Raw genomic sequence first — 22,040 nt, 5'->3', positions numbered from 1 at the left:
CAATGAATTTTAACTCCGTGTCATAAAACATAAAGCCACTGGTGGCAACCTCCTCACACAATTCAGCACTCACACTCGCCGTACACACTCCAAGCAGGACTTTATATTCTTGTCCCATTGAAAGCTTTTTAAATTCCGGTCAATTAAAAAAGTGGGCTAATTTTAATGTACATGTAATGAACCAGAAGAATGGGAGCTGGTAAGACCCCGGGGTGTTCCCCATCATCTTTCCACGATGATGGGCTTACGTGTGTTTTTTCTCTAATTTGTCTGATAGCCAACGGCATCGGGAACAGCCAAATTAGTCAAAGCCCAAGTGGTTTGAGATTTTGGAAAAACATATTGTTTCACCAAAATACAAATAAAGTGAATGTAAATTGATGCAGAGAAAAATCAAACCACTCTAAGGCACATGGAACCCATTATGAGCACACAAACAGGGTCTCTAGTTTGTTGCTTCCATTTCTATATTTCATGATTTTATCAACACATACATCTATGTCGATCCTTGATTATGTATTTTTGGGAGGAAGCATGTAGTCATTTTGACAATTCAATGAAATATAAAAATGAATCAAGAGTCCAACACAGAATGCATCACCCATTGGATCTTGATTTAACACAAAATCCTTAGAGAGTTTGGAAACTGGGACTGAATTGCTTCTTAAAGGTTTGTATTAAATTTGATGTAATTGTTTCCTAAGAATTTGCAAGTTTTAAAACATGTTTCTTTGGTCATAAGACAGCAATATTCAATCATCCATAAATGTTTCTTCAATGGAACTTTTTTTTAAAGAAAGTGTGTCATTTTGGATTTATGGCTCCACTTTGAGTTTTCTGTAATGACACAGTCATCATGAATGACAGTTGAAGAAGTGACACTTAGAAAATGTGGTAAGGTAGGGACAGGGAACACATCACACAATCTTGATTTATTAATAAGATGCATATATAGTTACTTAGGTCGTTAGTCACTACGAGTGAAAGCTGTTAGTATTCACGTTTTTAAAAAATTGCACAAATAACTTAAGAATTAACGAGAGATTCAAGGTGCCACCATGACATAACGTGAAAAACTACATGTTAATGAAATGTCAGCCAATTATTACATTTGAACATTTAAATGGTGGAAATATACAGGTTTAAATGTTTAGCCTTGTTTCTTCATTCATGTTAGTGACGATAAAAGATTTCTTAAAAATACGGTTAAAATAAAGAAATCACCTTGCCTAAATATCTTCACTTGTGTTTGGACACTCACCTCCCTTTTAAAACTCTAAGGAAACAAAAGTTCCTTTCAAAATACCCCAGCTCTGTAGAAGACTTAGGGGATACAACACCATTGTAGCATGCCAATCAGCTTGTTTCCCGCAAATGTGTATTTTGGCTGGTGCTATCTGCACGGGGGGGCCTGACCCAGTGACCAAAAGGGTTACCGTAGAATGTTACAGATGAATGAAGACTTAGGTGAGGTTCATCACCTAGACTCCCCCCCCCCCCCCACTTTCATCTTGAATCTCTTGCACGTTGTTATACTGGAGGGGAGGTGCGGGGGGGGTGGAAATCAGACTTGCTCAGTCAGAACTGGGGCATTCGACTCTTTCTGAATCACACCAATGCTGCCCAAACTCTGGCCCTCAATACCGGGGCCTCTCCATGAGACTAGAAAATGACTACGACCCCCCCACCCCCACGGCCCCACAGGGAGGTCACACGGTGGATCCCGGATCCCTTCTCTGCCTGAATAGTGACAGTGGACAGACAGAACGATGAGAGAAGCAAAGGCCAAAAGTTCACCTTAACTTTCCCAGCACCTTCGTCATCTTCTTTTTTATCCTCAAATTCAAAGGCAACAGTCATGCGCTGCTGTCTCTGCTCCTCCCACAGCGTGGGGTTGAAGCTGTCGCTGTCTGACTGGAAATCTACGGAGTCCAAAGCGTTAATGCTTTTTCTCTTTTCCTTTACGTACACGATGCATTTAGTAAAGTCTAATATATTATGCGAAAAAGAGACAGCAAGCACCACCAATCAATGCAATAAACACGTTGAAAAGGACTGGGAAAAGATACCGAGGGAGAGGGAGGAGAGGGCAGCGGGAAGGACAGGGAGTGGAAAGCAGAACCTTCTTCTTGGTGTTTCTTATTGCCTTGTGTGTTTTACTGTTAGTCATGAGGGTTGGGAGCTTTCCTAGCATAGGAATGGGTTCCTCTGGGCTAATAGCGACAGCGTGGAGATTGGGTGAAGCATTCCAGTATTGGCTATTCCCCCACAGAAGTGGAGGGTTCACGTTAGTTAGCACCGTCTTTGTCATGAAGATTCTGCTCCAGGTCTCTCAGGTCCCAGGTCTCTACCCCATGTTGGGGGTGACTACAGAGCCGGTGTCACATTGCAAGAGAGCAAGACACTACACAGCAATGACTTTTCAGCAAAGTGCCCTATGCTCTGATGGTCTTGCTGGTTCTTTGTGTGCATGTGGGAGGTGTATGTGACTGGAGTAATCTCATTTTTAAAGTGGAGAACGCATGGAGAATTCGGGTTTTAGCACCACGGTTTTAATTCATTCAAAGGTGCCTCAAATAAGCAGGGAAGACGGTTTATAAATCACTAATTTGCATAAAAATGTTGTCTAATGGTAAAATCTGCTTTGTAACATAATTGCATGAAATTGCATGAAAACCTGATAATAAGTGCTTAGATGAAGCTAACTCCCCTTCCAAAGAATTCTCCTTTGTCCCAAACTTCTCTGTCTTACAGAATTCTTAAAATCCGTCTATTATTTTCTCTTTCAACAAACAGAAGTTGATTGACTGGATTGAAGTTCAAGAATTATTTTTCAATTATTGCACTAAATTTTAGGTCCTCAAGAGAAAAGCAAACAGAAAATTCAAGACAGTAAAGGCAAATGCTTTTGCAACTCAGGTCACTTTACTGCTGACTTCACACCAGGGACCTGACCAGGGGCTTAGGTGACACCCTAGATCTCAGGGATGGCTTGTGGATCTGGGTTACTCCTTATCTTTTCTTTACATTATTTTGAAACTCAGGGATGTTGCGAAGAAGAGAAAAATAAATTCAGGTTAATAGAACAGTCCTTACTTGGTTCCTTATGATACGAAAATGTGGCGGCTTTTCTTTCATGAAATCAAAAGATCAATTTATTCAGATGTGAAAATTATATTTCAAAACAGCCTAGCCCTTTTATTTGTCTGCAAGTCAAAATTTGAATAAAAGCATCCTTACACATTCCCCAGGGATTCATTTACATCTGAAAATCAAAGACTGAAGCCATTTATGATCATTATTCTTGAAAACGAGTAACACACAAGCAAATGGCTCATTTCGCAAGGTGGCCTCAGACAGGGTGGGCTTATCTGTGACTGCATTAAAGTGGGTCCATCATCATAGGAACCACCCTCATTCTGTAAAGCTTTGTAGGACACACACACCAGCCAGTGCTATTCAAATAGGAAAAGGCAAGCCCTTCTCAAAGCTTTGTATAGTAGTGTAATCAATCACAGGCTAGAAGACTTATTGTAACAGGTGAAGGTTTTTAAAAACTTTTTTTAAATCATAGCTGCTCATACTGCTTAGGGAATTTCAATATAAAGATGAAAATATCATCATAGCAAGTCAAGTCCTATGACTAACACGTTCGTAGGGGTCCAAGATTGTTGCCCTGATCTTTCAAATATGCTGTGCAATATGTAGGCACAAGAGACGGCCCTCTCCAGCTAGTCCTTCTTCAGCTCTAAACCCTCTCCTTTTGCCGCCAGTCACTGGGTGCAACATTTGACGACCAGGTCCTGCAACCTGAAGTCTAACCCTTAGAGAAGAAGTCACTCTAGAGTGTTTACATTATTCTTTGTGTGCCATAAGGAGGAAGACTTGTCTCTTTGGTGGTGGTGTGTGCATGTGTGTGCATGTATGAGTGCGAATGTGTGTGTGCGTGTGTGTGAGTGTGAATGTGTGTGTGCATGAGTGTGTGAATGTGTGTGCGTGTGTGCATGTGCATGCATGCATGTGTGTGCATGTGAATGTGTGTGTGAGTGTGAATGTGTGTGTGAGTATGAATGTACATGTGTGTGCGTGTGCATGTGTGTGGGTATGTTTGCATGCATGCACCTGTATGGTCATGTGCATTTGGGTACACGCATGCGCACATGCAAGTGGAGTCCAGACATCAACATTAGGTGTCCTCTTCCTTTGATCTCTACCGTAACTTTTGAGGAAGAATCTCTCACTCAGAACTAAGGCTCACCCATTAGGCTAGGTTGACTAAACAGCAAGCACAGGCATCCTCCCGTCTCTGCTCCCCAGCATGGGGATTACGGGTTATGTGTCACCATGCTGGGATTTTCACACTGATGGTGGGGACTGAACTCAGACTGTCACGTTTGCATGGTGGGCACTTTACCAGCTGAGCTATCTCTCCCGGAGGAGCCTTACTTTTGGAACCTTAAAATATTACAGCATCGAGACTCAAACTCCCAGATGGAGTGCTATGGAGTGTTCTTTTATTGCCTGTGAACCAGTATTCCTGGACAGAAACTAGAATTAAAAAAATCCTTTTAATCTACAACATCTTTAAAGATTAAAGAATGCATCTGCAGACAACCTACCTTCATCACCACGGGGTTGCTGGGGAAACATGTAGTTTGTCAGTACCCTTTGCTTGGTTTCCGGGTGGGCTTCTGTTTGTAGAGGGATAAGGGCCTTGGACTGGAAGCAATGAGCACCAGTTAGGAACACAGATAACCATCTGACCTCCCAGCGACGAATGGATAAGATGACATACTATAGACACCGCTGAGACTCTTTCCGGATTTTAAGGTTTCCTGATGTTTGGTCTCTGGTATACTCTTAAAAAGCTTACCAAAGCCTGTTCAACTGTGCACCTCAGTTCTAATCTTGAGGAGGCAGGAGTGTGTTAAACTGTTCAGCTGAGTGAGCGGTGTGGCCCAGGGCATGCATTCCTTCTCTGAGGCTGTGTTCTAGACAGACCTGTGGTGCCTGCACTGCTCACACCGAGCAAGGCACAGCCCACGTGTGAATAAAAGCTGCGCACATACCTCATTCTTGCGCTGTGTGTGTTTCATTGTCCCTACTGACTTGACATCAGAAATACTACTTTTGGAGGCTTGTAACTCAGGTATTATTTCCACGGGAAGAGTGTAAATACTATTTATGAGTAGGAAGGAAGCGAGGGTCTCATGAAGCTGTCTAGAGATACTGCCACAACTCAAGTTAAATGGTGCAGTGGCTTTTATGGTTATTCCCCCACCAGAATAATACTTGTGATGTTAAGAAATTTCATGCTGTAAGGCTACCACCCCAGCAGCAGAATTCACAGACTCTCGAAATGTGGAGGTGTCCCTCAGAGCAGGAGTGGCAATCCAACCTTTTACCAGCAGGTGGAATCAAGAGCTGTGAATAACTGAAGACACATTGACACTCTTATGATCACACCTTAGATTTGTAGGAATCATTTTGTAACTTGTAATAAAAGCACCCAAATAACTAGAAATAGAAACTTGATGTCCAGGGAATATTGATATATTGAACTGAAGGTGCATAGTTTTTTCAAAGATTTAGAAACATAAGAAAAAAATGATTAGTAGTAAACTCTGTTGAAATGTCTCCCACATTCTTTGGAGGCAAAGCATGTGTCTTTGTTTCCTGCTATTTTCCAGTTAATAAAACTTATTAACATGCAACCCTTGATTCCATTATAATGTACTTTCATTAGTATACAAAAATATCAAGATAACCACAAAAATACTGAAGATAGCTATCAATGTACCAGGAAAGGTTTTGAATAAAGTTTTAGAATTAATTTGAGCATAATTAAAAACAGTAAGGAAAAAGGAAGATAGCGGCTGGTAATTCCCTCTTGTGGGGATTGTGGTAATGGCTTTTTAGTTTTTACCTTCACAGCTATAATTAAAGTGTGTCCTCTAAGGACGTATGTACCACCAGGAGCTGAAAAACCACACAAACCATCATTTGTGTGATGGGTCTCTGACGATGACATAGGTATGGGACAGAGGTAATTGAGGAACATAGAGACCAGGGCACTGTTTCACCTACGCAATGTGTGATGGAACTTTTGTGAAAAACCTCCTCTTAGGCATAAAACAATCTATATTTTATAATAGTTGTTGAGTGTGTCTACTGGGACTCAGGAGCACAAAGTTCCAATTACACTTCATCTAAGGAGTGTGGTAACTTAGGGCATTAAAGTTTTTTTTTTCTTTACCTGATTGTCAGAAAGCCACAATGCTGCAAGCTCTTTGAGCTTGGTGAACGAGAATGGTAAATTCTTCAACCTGTAGAGACAAGAGATGTCTCATAGCATAGAGACAGACAGCAAAGCTCATTTCTAAGAAAATTTAAACACACCAATGGGTTGATTCACTGCCTCTCGTCAATCCTTTCTCTTGAGTGCCTAAACTTAAAAGAATGAAAAATTGTCTTTTCTTATTTATTAGTGTGTGTGTGAGAGCATGTGTGCATGTGTGCTCATGTGAGCATGTGTGTGTGTGTGCGTGTGTGTGTGGTGTGTAAGCATGTGCTCATGTGAGTGTGTGAGCATGTGTGTGTAGAGTATGTGAGTGTGTGAGCATGTATGTGTTTGTGATTTGTGTGTGTGTGTGTGTGTATTTCTGTGTATTTGAGCATGTGGAAGTCAGAGGACAACTTCCAGGAGTGTTTTTTTCCCCTCCCACCATGTAGGTCCTGAAGATCAAACACAGTTCATCAGGATTGGAGGCAAGTGTCTTAATCTGTTGAGCCATCTTCCAGGCCCCAAACAACAAAAATCTTTCTAATTTTTCAAATGCTTCCCATAGTATTTAAATAAAATAAAAATCCTGTTAGTACCCACAATCAGGTTCTACAATGTGCACCCTAGTACTAGAGAGACGGTTCAGCAGTTAACAGAACTTGTTTCTCCCCCTAGAACATGAGTTCAGTTCACAGACCTCACACCAGGCAGCTCACAAGAGCTCTTTAACTCCAGCTTCAGTAGACCTTCATACATTTGGCGTGCATGCGTGTGTGTGTACACAACACACACACACACACACGAATAAAAAATAAAACTAAAATCCCAAAACCCTTACAGCTGTTCTCACATTCCAGCATTGATCCTCTTTTTTTTCTTCTTCTAATACCTAGAGTGCACAATGACGCTCTATCGAACTGGAAGAAATTTCAGCTTGGCCCCTTCTGGAATATTCTTCTTGCTATGCTTCACTTGATTGAATCCCACAGTTCTTTAAATGGCATTTCCTCATATAGTAGGGTTTCCTGGGTCCCACCTAAGTTCCTTCACTCAGTCTAGTCTCAGAGCGCCTTGCACTGCCTGCACAGAATATTTCACAGCTTTTATATGTGACTGCACAGTAGACATTACAAGAAGGTGTTGGTGGTGCATGCTTTAATCCCAGCACTCAGGAGGCAGAGGCAGGTGGATCTTTGTGAGGTCAAGGCCAGCCTGGTCTACAGAGCGAGTGCCAGGACAGGCTCCAAAGCAATACAGTGAAATCCTGTCTTGAAAAAAAAAAGCAACAAAAAGAAAATAGTATTTTGGAGATATGTGAAGTTTGGGCTTGGTTGTAGCATCCTGTAAACATGTTGCTTCTGCCTTCGGAAAGACAAACGGACAAATGCCTATGTCAGTGTGCTCTTGATGTCTTTGAGTCAGCGTGCTGTCAGCACACTTTGATACCTCGGTTACTGTCATCCTCTGAGCTTCAGAGCCAGCGGCACAAACAGGCACAATGACATCCTCAGGAGGCTTATCCCTGAACATACATTCTACACAGCTTGTAATGAAAATTTCTGTAAGCCTTTTATACGTTGGGATCCTATTAGCCAACTGACAAGTGCACTTTTAAAAAAGGAAGTGCAAAATGTTATGATGATTAATAAGGACTTAACTTATGTCCAAAAGCAATCAGACACTTTCAAGATAATTTAATAAATATGAAAAGAGGTTGACCACCAGTGTGTCAAGGGTATGTGATAGAGCTCGTGGGGAGACCACCTTTTAAATTTTATGAACTAATGAAGGTCTGTAAAACATAAATAAAAAGCACAAAGCAGGTACTGACTTATACCATTATTATTTCTTGGCAGAATTACTAAATTACCCACACAGGTTGTTCAAATTCACTTATGGTAGAAATTGTAGAGTAAGATTTATGGGGTGGGGTAGCGTTTTTTGGTATTATACTCAGTTAAATAACAGGCTGCCACCGAGAGCCACATCAGTGAGACTCGACTGATATCCATGTCGTGTTCATCCATGTCCCCGAGGAGTCATCATGATGCAGTCCTAATGCTCTGTACAGAAAGGAGAATGTGATGGAGAGCTGGGACCTTGTTGCTCTGTCCTCCCTCAGTGATCTCTGATGGATGATCAGGGCACCGGGTAAGGCACAACCTTGTAGCTGACAGAATAAAATAGCCACTGTTCCCAGCTACAATGCCAGGCTCTGCCAAACACAAAATCAAAATGGTTCACTACGTAAAGATGGCACCTCTCACAGTCCTGTAAGCAATGTTAGCTTTGGCCTCAGACTTTACTATGCATCGTCTACCTCCCCCAGCTTGATTCACTAATGGATACTTAGCCGAAACTATTAATTTGTGTATGTTGTAGTTACCGTGTTACAGGATGTCTCTCTCTCTCTCTCTCTCTCTCTCTCTCTCTCTCTCTCTCTCTCTACATATATATATACATATATATATATGCATGTATGTATGTATGTATATATATATATGTTTTTCCTCTGATGAGGTTTTTTTTAAACTGCTGGCTTTGTGAGTCTTTGATGTGAGCCTCGAGTATTTCCTCAGTATCCACAAATGTATCTGACCTATGGGAGGTTCTGACGTGTGCTAGATTTGCTAGGTAAGGACCACCAACATATCAATACTTCTATTATGGGTTATTTGTGATGTTTGGTGAGCTGATTTTCCATGCAATCATTCAGAATGCTTAGGGAAGGTAAGTATTTAGGAGAGACTTTTATAGCTTGTAATGAAGACCCCCTTTCTAGGTTGACAAGCACTTGGCCTCACTCAAATAAACAGATCCTGTGATGCTTCCCCTGTGGTGTTGTTGAGGCCATAGGAATTCATCTTCCTACGGTGTTTGCCCTGCAACCAGTAGAAGTCCACCTCTCTAATCCAGCTTGTAAGAAGTTGTTTAAAGATCTTATCTAAGGCTGCTCAGATGCGACTTTTGAGGAACTGCCTCTTTTTGCCAGTCTGGTCACTACATAGACCAGGCTAACCTCTGCGATTAACGGTGCTCACCACCACACCTGGCTCTATAATTTACTCTTATCAAATAATTTGCATACCTGTTATCACTCAGATTTAAGACTCGCAGCCTCTGCATCTGTCCAATTTCTTCAGGAAGAAATTCTAGTTTATTGGAGCGTAGAGACATAACAGTGACATTCTTACAGCTGCCAATCTGTAGGTGGCAAAAGGAAGTGGGGTTTGCAACGTTGGGCTGTCTATTGTGTGAAATTCTTGAAGAATAAACAAAAGCATATTTTAGAAAGGAACCGCAGAGTACTGTTACTGCATATTAGTTTCTCTAGTGTACAAGTTAATTTAGGTAACAGATATGCCCCCCTCTGTCTCTTCTCTGTCTCTCTGTCTGTCTCTGTCTCTGTCTCTGTCTCTGTGTCTCTCTCCCTCTCTCTCTCTTTGAGACAGTGTCTCACATTGTAGTCCAGGCTAACCCAAGACTCACAGTATTAGTCAGGGTGACCTTGAACTTGAGGTGGTCTTCCTGCGCTCTGAGATAGTGAAGGTGTGCCTAGAGATTCCGTTACCATTTTAATGTCTCTTAACACATATAGTGTAGTGTACTTATTGACTTACGCTTTTTATAATCTTGCTCTTTATGGTGGTACATGCTTCTAGATATGACAGTAACACATATTTCATATTCTCTCACACGTTTAAACAATAATTATTTTAAATAATGTAAATGTTTAAACACTTGTTGGTAGCACTGTTGTTTTCATAAGTAATATTATTTTTCTAACTGATTACTCGTGCTTAAAACAGGACAGCACACATATTCAACAGTACTCTTGACAGTTCCTTAGCAAACCTTATTTTATGTTACATTACATGGTACTTGCCATTGTTACTCATAATTTTTGACCCCACAATAATGATGTAACTATTTTTAGTAGAAAGTTTTAGACTGAAAATACACTTTAATTTTTTTCTGAACACTAATAGATAAAATTCAGTTCAGAGATGAAAATTGAAAGAATCTCTTCATATATCCAGAAACTAAAATAATGCTATAAGAAATATCAAGCCTCACAGACATATTTATAGTAAAAATCCATCCTTTACTTCAGAAGTAGGAATGTAATCATCCCAAGTGCTCTGTATAGCTATTCTTAAAAGCAAGATAAATAAATGACTCAAGATTGCATCCCTTAGCATTGATAAACACATTCTTATTATTCTCTACATGCAAAATTTATTCTGTGCATTATACGGAGTTTACCACTAAAAAAAAGCAATTAGTGTATATCTATCTAAACAGGCAATTCCTACATATTTTCACAGTGCAAGTCATAAATCCACTCTGCGATTGCACCTGTTAGGATTTCATTTCAAAACAGAGTCATTCAAAGTTAATTGATAGAAACGAGCTTGCTTCTCACTTCTCTGGGCAACTCTGGGAGGAAATTCTCATCGACTGCTAAGGTTCTCAGGCTGTGCAGGTAGCCAATGGTAGAAGGAAGGGATTCCAGCTCATTGCAGCTGCAGTCAAATTCTTCTAACAAAGACAAGCTGAGAAGTTAAAAACACAGTGGTTTTAGATATTATAACAGGTTACATGATAAAGAAAATTTTTGAAGAAGCCACAGGTCCGAATTCACCAAGTATTATTAAACTAGGATGGCGCAATACTATATGTCAACCTAGTATGCCAATCTAGTTAGTGAATACAATGAAATGAATGAAATACCATCATGTTCACGGATGCACTCGTTATTTATCTGGACCACTTGGGGTGACACAAATGATAGTATGTTTACAACTTAGATGTCATTGATAGCAGGAGGCTTTGAGTGAGCACCTGTATGTACTTAGAGGGGTAGAAGGCAAGGGGGCAAAGGGCAGGATAGAATGAGGGATGAACTTCTCCAGACTTTACTAAGCACCTTAGAGATTAGGCTCCCAATAATAGACCCCCTTTAACAACTGTATATGACATCTACCTTTAAAATCCAACAGAGGCTCACAGAGAGACCAAGGAATGTTCTCTCAGCCAGGAAATCTGGGACTGAAGCAATGACTTTACAACTTGTTTGAAACCATTATTCCCACTTGGCAGGCAGGGCACAGCCAGCATAGAAGTCTTTGCCATTTGAATTACACAGTATTACAAAAATATACCAAGTTTTACACCATGGCTTAGATTTCAGTGCCTCTTGACATAATGGGCTTTAGAGGCCTTGTCTTCAAGTGGGTGCAGCTCTTCAGTGTGTTCTAGTCCCCAGCACTGAGCACTCAGCCATATCAGCCCATCCTTGGAAAGAAATTGTGGGGATGTGCTCTGGAATTATCACAAGGAAACAAGATGTTACCATCACTTTTTGGCATAGACTGGAGATAAAGAGGCTCTGGTCCAGCGTAAGTTATAGCAGTACTGAAGCTGTCACTCATAGTACACTGTTAGCAGGAAGGAATTCCCAAGGGTGAGGTGGCCATCACTGCACAGGGAAAGATGAACTATTTGGAGTAAGGTTGAGGAATCAGCTTCCTCTCTTATGCCCTAAAACTCACTAGCTTCAATGAGTCTCACTTCAATCCCTTCGCCGGCGAAACCACGAAGCACGGAGCTGAGAGCAGTCAGACTTTTGTGTCCTGGCTCTGTCACTTACTAGGTGCGTGGCTGTGAAATTCCAAAGACCACCACAGCCCCAAAGGCAAAGCTGTTTCATTTACCTCCCAGGCAAAGGAAGGAAGAAATGGGCAAATTGTGCTCTGAGGATGGAAAGTCACAGAAAAGGTAGGTCACCAAGGCTTGCACTCCAGGAATGGCAGAATGAGTTTAACAGTATGAATATTAATAGGAAGCCAAGCCCAGTCCAGAGATCAGGAGATAGCTAGTGTCTTTCTGTCCAGCGTCATCATGGCCCACCACCCTGCAGGCCTATGAGCCTTACAAGAACTAAAAGTATCTGTCAAGAACCTGGGGCCATATTGTCAGAAAATAGACTAGAGCTATGAGGGTGTTTTTTTTTGATAGTTAAGAAAAAAATCAGTTGTATATTTAGCTGTGTTAAAGACAGCACTAAACAAAATAAAAAGTAAATTGCGATCTTTCTTTCATATCCATGTTCAGAGGTCAGGTTTTGATGGCAGCAAGGCACCTGTCGACTTGAGGGTTCCTATTATAAAGCTATCATGTTTCACTAGACAACACTAAGCCCTCAACAACACCATTCAGATCTCAGCTACTTGTTTTTTGACTGCAGGGAGCATCTCAGTTTCTTCCATCTAAAAACCACAATGGGAACAATGACGAGTGTCAGGATGGATGATCAGGCATCACTCCTGCAGTCCCACTGTGACTAGTCATGTACCTTTGTGGCAAGTTCACACACAGACAGCAAAACAGGTAGTTCTGTTGGTTCCTTGTCTGCCAGAAGTAGGTAGACACTTAGGCAAAACAATATGATTGCTAAAACCCTACTACTAGGTCTGTGACAATGGTTCAGCTTGAAAAGTGCTTGTCATTCAAGCGTGAGGGTTTGAGTTAAATTCCTGGCACCCACATCAAAAGGTAGGCACTGTGGGGAATACTGGTAATCCTGGCACTGGGGATGCAGAGACAGGAAGACTGCTCAAGCCTAATGACCAACCAGTCAACCTAGTTGGTGAACTATTGGCACGTGCTTCCAAAAACATGGCACATAGCTTCTGAGGAAAGACGCCTGGGGCTGACCTGGTTTTCATATGTGCATATGAGCTTGCACTATCCTACACATGGAGTGACATATGTACAACATACATGGTATCCCAGATATGAGTATAGTACAACAGCAACTTCTAGTGTACTGTGGAAATAACCCCGAAGCATTTGAACAGAATGTGAGGAAACTATAGGAGAAATAATTGACCACAGGACTGCCGACACTATTAGAGGCAGTGACCCAGAAGAAGTGACGCCGGAGAGGGACTTCATCTGAGAGTTACTCTAGAATTATACCAGGACAATTAGATGACAAAGAATTAAATGTTGGACATGGACACTTAAGATGTTGGGTCTTGTGACTCTATGGTCAAATTCTTTCTGGCAGATTTTTTTATTAAACAAAATGAAACTTTAATTCTCAATGTTCTTAGTGAGGAATGTACTACTACTTTCCATTTTTCTGAGTATTTAATGTCACAGAAGCAGGCAGATCCAAAAAGAGTTTTTGTTGAAAAGTCATGCAGAGTGAAGAAAAAAAAATGCATCATCACTCTTATGGCCCCAGTTATAATGTGATTTATGCTGAGAGATGTGTATTTGATGTTCTGATAGTCAATCAACTCCTGGCACAGAGCTCTTAAGAGGCTTGATGTGACCAAAGCCAAAGTGTCTTTTTGAATACTAATAAGAAAACTTATGACCGAGGATTCTTGCATAGCTTCAGAAGAGGTGTATACCAGGGGGAGGTGACCACGTGACTCTTCCCTCTGGGAAGGGGAGAGAGGCTGAAACTTACCCAAGGACAATGACATAATCATTCATGCTTACAGAATGAAGTTCCAATAAAACCCACAAAGGACAGGGTCATAGAGCTTCCAACTGCTGACTGTACAAAGCTATTGGGAGGAGTGCAGCAGAGAAGCATTGGGATTCCATGTCCCTTTGGAAATACCTCTCCCCGCAGGCCTCCTCACATGGCTGTTCATCTCTGTCCTTGCAATATAACTTACATCCCTTTCCCAATTTCTCTGAGCCATTCCAAACAAATAAACAACAACAACAATAACAAAAAAAAAAAACAAAAAGAAAAAAGCAAAAACAAACATAAAACAAAAAACCCCAAACCAAACCAAACCAAAATCAAAACCAAAACCAAACAAATACAACAACAACATTAAACTTTAAGAGTGAATTCCTAGTTAAAGGGCAGTTTTGTGGGACTTAGCCCTTACGTGTGCCTTCTGATTCTAACTAAAGATATATTTGGTCTGAATTGACTTAAGTTGTAGCACCCCAATTTGGGTCTACTGACAATTGAAGAACTATTTGGGGTGGGAAGAGACTACACATTCCTGTTCTGTGATGTGTGTTCAGAACATCGTAACAAAAGCACTTTTTTTTATACAGGGCCATGCCATCATGAAGTTGAGGTCTTTATTAAAAAGATGGCAGCCAGGCGGTGGTGGCACATGCCTTTAATCCCAGCACTCGGGAGGCAGAGGCAGGCAGATCTCTGTGAGTTCGAGGCCGGGCTGGACCGATAGCCTCCAAAACAATACAGAGAAACCCTGTCTTGTAAAAACCAAAAAAAAAAAAAAAAAAAAAAAAAAAAAAGATGGCATTCTTTACCCTACACAATGGACAGAATGAATTAAGAACCTGACAGTTATCTGGGATCTTGGGGTTATAAAGTAGAGCTGGTGAGGACAAACATTTACTTTTCAATGATCTCTGAAATTTCAAGATTTAAAACCATGACACACAATACCAGCTTATTTTATTAATGATTATCTGGTTAAAAATCACTAAAGGTGCTTTAATATAGGCTCTTATATAAAATCAGTTATCATGTTTTATCAGGCTACCACTGGTATTAATAAAAATGAAGTACAAAGAACAGACAAAACAGAGAACAGATAAGAGGCCCACCTGTCCTTGGAATCCTCCCAAGCACTCAGTTCATAGCCGAAAAACTCAAGCCACTGACATCCATTTCCACCTGTCCTCACTGACATGCTCTAGTCCCTACACGGGCAGATATCCAGTGATCAGGAGCATCACACAGGTTGCCAGAAACACAGACCATAAAAACCAGAAGACCAGGGGAAACAGAAACCAAGGAACAAAATATCCACTCAACAAAGACAAACTCAAACATCAGTATCTACACCTATATTCATACTAAACCCACAGGCCTAGACGCCAGTGTAAAAACACAATCAACAACATCCTGGGCAATATGGCACTCCCAGAGCCCAGCTATCCTATTATGACAAGACCTGTTCCAACACAGCTAGAGCACAAGAAAATGACCTTAAAACCAACTTAATGAAGATAATATAGGTCCTTAAAGAGAATACAAATAAATTCCTTAAGGTAATCCAGAAAAAACACAAACAATGGGAAGAAATGAATAAATCCCTTAAAGGAAACTAAGAAAGCCAAGAAAAAAAATGAAAATGAATGAACAGGAGTAGGAAATGAACAGAACTGTTCAAAACCTGAAAATGGGAATAGAAGCCATAAAGAAAACACAAACTCAGGGAATCCTGGAGATGAAATATTTAGGTAAGCAAACAGGAAGTACAGACTCAAGCATCACCAACAGATGACAAGAGATGGAAGAGAGAATTTCAGGGATAGGAGATACGGTAGAAGAAATTGATACACCAGTCAAAGAAAATGTTAAATAAAAAAAATTCATGACACAAAACATCCAGGAAATCTGGGACACTATGAAAAGCCCAAACCTAAAAATAATAGACGAATCCTGTTCAAAAGTCCAGAAAATATTTTAACTAAATCCTTGAAGAAAATTTTCCTTACCGTAAGAAGGAAAAGCCTGTAAAGGTATAAGAAAGATACAAAACACCAAATAGATTGTACCAGATATAAGAGTCTCCCTACCACATGATAATCAAGATAGCAAACATAGAGAACAAAGACAGAATATTAAAAGCTGCAAGGGAGATGATGGGACAGACTTAGTAGACTTCCTAGGGGAGGCCTTCCCCTCTCCAAGGAACAGATATGAGGTGGGGGGATGTGGGAAAATCAGCAGGAGAGGAGGGAGGGGGAACTGGGATTGGAATGTAAAAACAAGTTAATAAAAATTATAGCCCTTATAAAAAGAAAAAGGGCTAAGTAACATAAAACTAGATCATCAGAATTATACCTGAATTCTCAACAGAAACTCTAAAAGCCAGAAGGACCCATACAGATGTCTTAGAGGCTTAAGAGACTACAGATGCCCGCCCAGACTAATACACTCAGCAAAACTTTCAATTACGTAGATGGAGAAAATAAGCTATTCAATGACAAAGTCAAGTTTAAACAATATTCATCCACAAATCCATCCATACAGAAGGTACTAGGAGTTTAACTACATCTATAAAAATGCAGGAAATAAATAGTCTCACACCAATAAAACCGAAAGAAGGGACACACACACACACACACACACACACACACACACACACATACACACACACACACACACACACACACACAGTACCACCACTACCAAAATAACAGGAATCAACAATCATTGATGATTAATAACTCTCAATATTTCCTAATAAAAAGACAGGCTAACAGAATGAGAAAAAAAGAAAAGAAAAAAACAAAAAACCAGGATGCATCTATCTGCTCAATACAAGAAACACATATCAACATCAAAGACAGATATTACCTCGGAGTAAAGGGTTGAAAAAAAGATTTTCCAAGCAAATGGACCCAAGAAGCAAGCTGGTATAGCTGTTATAATACCCAACAAAATAGGCTTCCAACCAAAAGAGATGGGGAAGGACACTTCGTACTCATCAAAGGAAAAATCCAAGATGATGTCACAATTTTTAATATCTATGCCCAAAATGCAATGGCACAACACATTTGCAAAAGAAACATTGCTAAAGCTTAAATCACATATCAAATCTCATACATTAATAGTGGAAGACTTCAGAACTCCAATTTCACCAATGGACAGGTTATCTAGACAAAAAAATCTAAACAGAAATAATTGAGCTAAAAGACGTTATAGACCAAATGGACCTAACAAATATCTCCAGAACACTCCACTCAAATACAAAATAATATACCTTCTTTGCTTCTCAGCGTTTCTTGGAACTCTCTCCAAAGTATATCACATACTTGGTCACAAAACAAGTCTCAACAGATAAAAAATTGAAATAATCTCATCAGACCACCATGGATTAAATCTGGATTTCAACAAAAAACAGAAACAACAGAAAGCCTGCAAACTCATGGAAACTGAACAACTCTCTATTGAGTGAGTGACTGCTGGGTCAAGACAGAAATAAAGAAAGAAATTAAATATTTCCTAGAATTCAAAGAAAATAAATACACAACATACCCAGACTAATGGGACGCAATGAAGTTTGTGCTAAGAGGAAAGTTTATAGCACTAAGTGTCTTCACAAAGAAATTGGAGAGATTTCATACTAGCAATTCAAGTCCAAGTAATCAAAGATCTCAACATAAAACCAGATATACTGAACCTGATAGAAGAGAAAGTGGGGAATATCATTGGACACATTGATACAGGAAACAACTTTCTGAACAGGATGCCAATAGTGTAGGCACTTAGATCAACAAGTAATAAATGGGACTGAAAAGCTTTTGTAAGTCAAAGGACACCATCAATGGAACAAAATATCAGCCTACAGAAGGGGAAAAGATCTTCACCAACCCCACATCTGACAGGGGGTTGATTTCCAAAATATATAAAGGATCCAAGAAGCCAGACACCATCAAATCAAATAATCCAGTTACCAGATGGGATACAGCTCTAAACAGAGAACTCTCAACAGAGGAATCTCAAATGACAGAGAATCACTTACAGAAGTGTTCAACGTTCTTAGCTACCAGGGAAAAACTAAATTAAAACTACTTCAGGATTCCATCTTATACCTGTCAGAATGGCTAAGATCAATAACACAAGTGACAGCTCATGCTGGTGAGGATGTGGAACAAGGGGAACACAACTCCATTCTTGGTGGGAGTGTGAACGTGTACAGCCGCTATGGAAATCAATATGGTTGTTCCTCAGAAAATTGGGAATCAATCTACCTCAAGTCCCAGCAATACCACTCCTGGACATAAACCCCAAGGATGCTCCATCGTACCACAAGGACCCTTGCTCAACTATGTTCATAGCAGTTTTATTCAAATAGCCAGAACCTGGAAGCAACCTAGATGCCCCTCAACTGAAGAATGGATAAAGAAAATGTAGTAATTTACACAATGGAATACCACTCAGATGTTAGGGGAAAAATCATTAAATTTGCCGGCAAACGGGTGGAACTAGAAAAAAAAAGTTGTCCCCAGTGATGTAACCCAGATCCAGAAAGCCACACATAGTATGTAACTCACTTTTAAATGGATATTAGCTGGAGTCATGCATGGATCCCAGCTCTGTCATCATCAGTGACAGGAACACCAGGAAATGCCTGCACCCCATTTCTGAGGATGTGCTCTGTTTTTCTCTGGTTTAGTTTGGCCTTTAAAGATAATCGTATATCCCTGGTCCCCAGTTACAGGGTGAATGGAGGAACAAGTACGACCATTTAACACAGAGAATCTATTATTTATGACTAGAAGAAGCTACAATGAATGCAGTTACTAATGAATAGGAACAAATGCTTTGGGCTTCATCTTAATGCATCTTTAACTCTTAACAGAGGTAATGTGGCCCCTGAGAGCTGAGTGAACTTTACATACTGTAACCCTGCAAGGTGGGCAACACCCAATCTATGCAGGTTCAATAAGGGGTAAGTGTACATTAACCCCTGGTGTAGAGGTCAGACTCCATTAAGACTACGTAGCATGAGACAGATCGCACGCTGAGGAATCAAAGCCTAAGCCATCTCCTGAACATGCAGATGCTGCTAAGGGAAATTGACTTATTTAAACTTGGTTGTGTCATGAAACAAAGTTGCTGATAAATTATCAGCAGTTGGTTAGTAGTTTGTGGGAAGCACATGAACTAGGTATGTCTCTGTACAATTTTGTTTATCTGAAGATATTTTGGATAGAGGGAAGGAGAGGGGTAGGCAGGGAGAGGGAGAGGGAGAGGGAGAGTGGGAGCATGAGAGAGAGAGAGAGAGAGAGAGAGAGAGAGAGAGATATGTTAAATAAATAATGCAGGTGTAAAAGTCTCAGACTTTGTGTGAACGTATTGGCTGAGCTCAGGGAAGAGACCAAGATGCAGACAATGAGTTGAGGTGGAGTCTGCACTCACGACCATCAGAAGGAGTATCTGACTGAGTGCCTTATAACTGGGCAGCAGAGGGGGCAATAGGACTTAGCCATGTCTGTAAGGTCTAAGTACACAGGAAGGAAGTAAAACCCAATAAACCCTTCTGTGGGCAAGTTAATTTAGTTTAATTTTTAAAAATGTGTTTCTCTTGGTGTATATTAGTTGTATACAATAATGGGTTTGCCATGACATGCTCATATATATGTATATGAATGCACATAAAACATGCTTTAGTTATACCTACCCTCTCTAATATCCCTTTCTGATGGCTATTCATTCCCTTTCTCTGATAGTCCCTCCTCTACTTCTACATTTTTTTCTTTCTTAAATTCCAATTCTATGTATGAGAGAAAACTTGATTTCTACTGTTCTCATTTCAGATGATATAAATAAATTCATTTAATTTGGGCTGGGGATTAAAGCCTTCGATCGCATCTTCCATGTTTCCATTAACCTTAGGTCATCTGTGGGACTGCTTCTAAATAATGATGAGACACGTACAGACTTCAGTCTCATTAACTCTGTATCATGAATGGAAGACGCCTACTCACTTTCACTTCTAAATCTCCATCTAAGCTGGGTTTGGTCAGACTGAGGAGGAAGCTGCGTCTCTTAGAAGTGCTGGCCGGATCCTAGAACATCCCATCAATGCACGGACAACCCACTTCCATTCCACCCAACGTATCCGCCCACCCAGAGCAGCTACAAGATTTCATTTTCTTCACTCTCTAGGAAGCACATTAGATAAATTGGAAAGGAAGACCGAAAAATTATTTCAGATTGCATGAGAAAATTGTCATCAAAATGCAAAATACTGCACTAAACCACCCTTCAATGGTGAATGGAGAGAACAGCCCTGCTCATTGGAGTGTTTCATGCTCCAAGTAAAGGTGCTCAAAGCATCATCTGACCAGTCAAAACTGCAGCAAGTGCAATTTCAGTTTTGCCGCAGCAGCCCACAACCAACAGCGGTAGGATGCTGCGGTCTGATGTGGGCTGCAGGGAAGAACGGTTCCGTGTAGGTATCGTGACAAGCTTTGAACTTTAAATTTTATGCATGAAATCACCAGTGAATTCCATGTGATTAGTTTTGTGCTTTTCCTCCTCATTGTGAATGAATGAATGTGAGGGCATCTATCATTGGAGCAGCACGTTCAATTTGTGTGTTTCAAATTTCTTTAATCCTCTTGACCTGCAATCAAGTACAGCAGTGCACTGTGTGACCGTCTTCCAGTGAGGTGAGTGGCAGATGGCATTTAAGACAGTGGCTCTGATGGACGATAATGGGTCTGAAGGATTTTCACCACAAACATGGGAGAGCAGACGCCTGCCTGGCATGCGTGAAGTCACGCGACTGGTCCTTAGCCCACAAAACAAATGGAACAACAAAGCAAAATAAACAACAAAACAAAGCAGAAGCCTGCTTGCTTGGTGACACGCTAGCACATAGTGTGGCTCTGCACTTGGGTGTTGGGTGTGCGGTGGTGCTGATGCAGGCAGGCCCACTGTGCTGCCAGTCACACAGAATGCAACACATGCAAGGTTGTGCCGCAGACACCCCCGATTAAGGGCAGCAAGCAGCCCCACTGTGCGAAGTGTTTACTAGGTTATGCGTTTTTTTTTGTCAGTATTTTGGAGGGTATTCTTTCAGCGTCTCCCAAAGTTCACTGTTGCACTTGTGGAGGGAAGTGCCTCTGTGATGTCCACACAGCAGTAGAACTCATGCCCCTGTAATCATGGTTGCTCTATGACTGAACAGTTTATCCCTGAGGCCTCTATAGAAACCTGGATGACTGAGGAGATGGACAGTGGGTAAAGTTCCTGCTGACCAAATATGAGGACCTGACTGTGGATCTCCAACGCCCGTATAAAAGAGCTGGGCATGGTGGCTTCAATCCCAGCAGTAGGTACGTAAGACAATGTAGATTGAATATTATTTTCTTCCAAAACTCATGTGCTGATGTCCCGACCCACCCCATGTCATGGGATTGAGACATGGAACCTTTGGGAGGCAATGAGACTGGATACAGCCGTAAGACGGATGAGGGCACATCTCTACACTCTGATAAAGGCTGTCTTGCTGGGTCCAAACTCTAGAAACATCAAAATGCATGTCTGTTGTTTAAGTCACCTCAGCTGGGCTATTGCTCCAAGCAGTTGAAGAGATAACATTGTCACTACATTCCCAAGTGGAAACAGAACATTTTTCTCGTGGATGATGAGGCCAGGTTCTCATGCTTGAGTGGCAGTCGCTTTACTGGCTGAGCCAGTTCTCCAACCCTTCATTACGTTTACATGCAAACGAAGCACACTACCCTGAACCAAATAAACCAACCTACAATAAAACTAAAACCCCAAGCCTAGTAGGAGTAACATTGTTTTATTTCCTTTATATTCACTACTGATTTTCAAGTGAGTTTTTAGAAGAGTTTGTCTAATCTACTAACACTTCCCTTATTTCTTTCCCAGAACAACAAAGAAAGACAATAACACTAAAAATCTCTGAAAATGAATTATTGTGATGGAATTTCCAACTTTTACCCCTATAAGTCAGCCATAAACCTTTGAATTAATTGGTTCCATTTATATTTGAAAAGTATCTTTCCTACTTTTAAGAGTTACCAATTTCAGCAAAAGAAAATTAAGTATGTGATAACCTGGCACCCATTTCAGTTGCATAATTTCCCCATTTTTCACTTCGCATTTTCATTCCAAGTCAAGGCAATTAGTAAAAAGTCAGAACATTAGAGTTCTAAATAGAAAGACACATCCATTACCCCCCCTTTCAGC

The 22,040-nt window shown here is 40.7% G+C and overlaps 1 protein-coding gene across 11 annotated transcripts in view; it reads right to left on the bottom strand.

The window, feature by feature from the left end:
• Lrrc7 (leucine rich repeat containing 7) overlaps positions 1 to 22,040 on the bottom strand; it is a 445,479-nt gene that overhangs the window by 80,490 nt on the left and 342,949 nt on the right. For all 11 annotated transcript variants that reach the window (XM_040751532.1, XM_040751538.1, XM_040751529.1 and 8 more), the window contains 5 exons: positions 10,710 to 10,839; positions 9,372 to 9,487; positions 6,257 to 6,326; positions 4,620 to 4,719; positions 1,798 to 1,922 (listed from right to left, as the gene is read on the bottom strand). In XM_040751532.1, the coding sequence (XP_040607466.1) occupies positions 1,798 to 1,922; positions 4,620 to 4,719; positions 6,257 to 6,326; positions 9,372 to 9,487; positions 10,710 to 10,839 (541 nt within the window). The remainder of the gene's footprint in view (positions 1 to 1,797; positions 1,923 to 4,619; positions 4,720 to 6,256; positions 6,327 to 9,371; positions 9,488 to 10,709; positions 10,840 to 22,040) is intronic.

Source organism: Mesocricetus auratus, unplaced genomic scaffold, assembly GCF_017639785.1.
Source record: "Mesocricetus auratus isolate SY011 unplaced genomic scaffold, BCM_Maur_2.0 Super-Scaffold_100009, whole genome shotgun sequence".
Taxonomy (NCBI): Eukaryota; Metazoa; Chordata; class Mammalia; order Rodentia; family Cricetidae; genus Mesocricetus; species Mesocricetus auratus.
The sequence above is the reverse complement of the archived record's forward strand: the minus strand, read 5'-3'. Positions and strand labels throughout refer to the sequence as shown.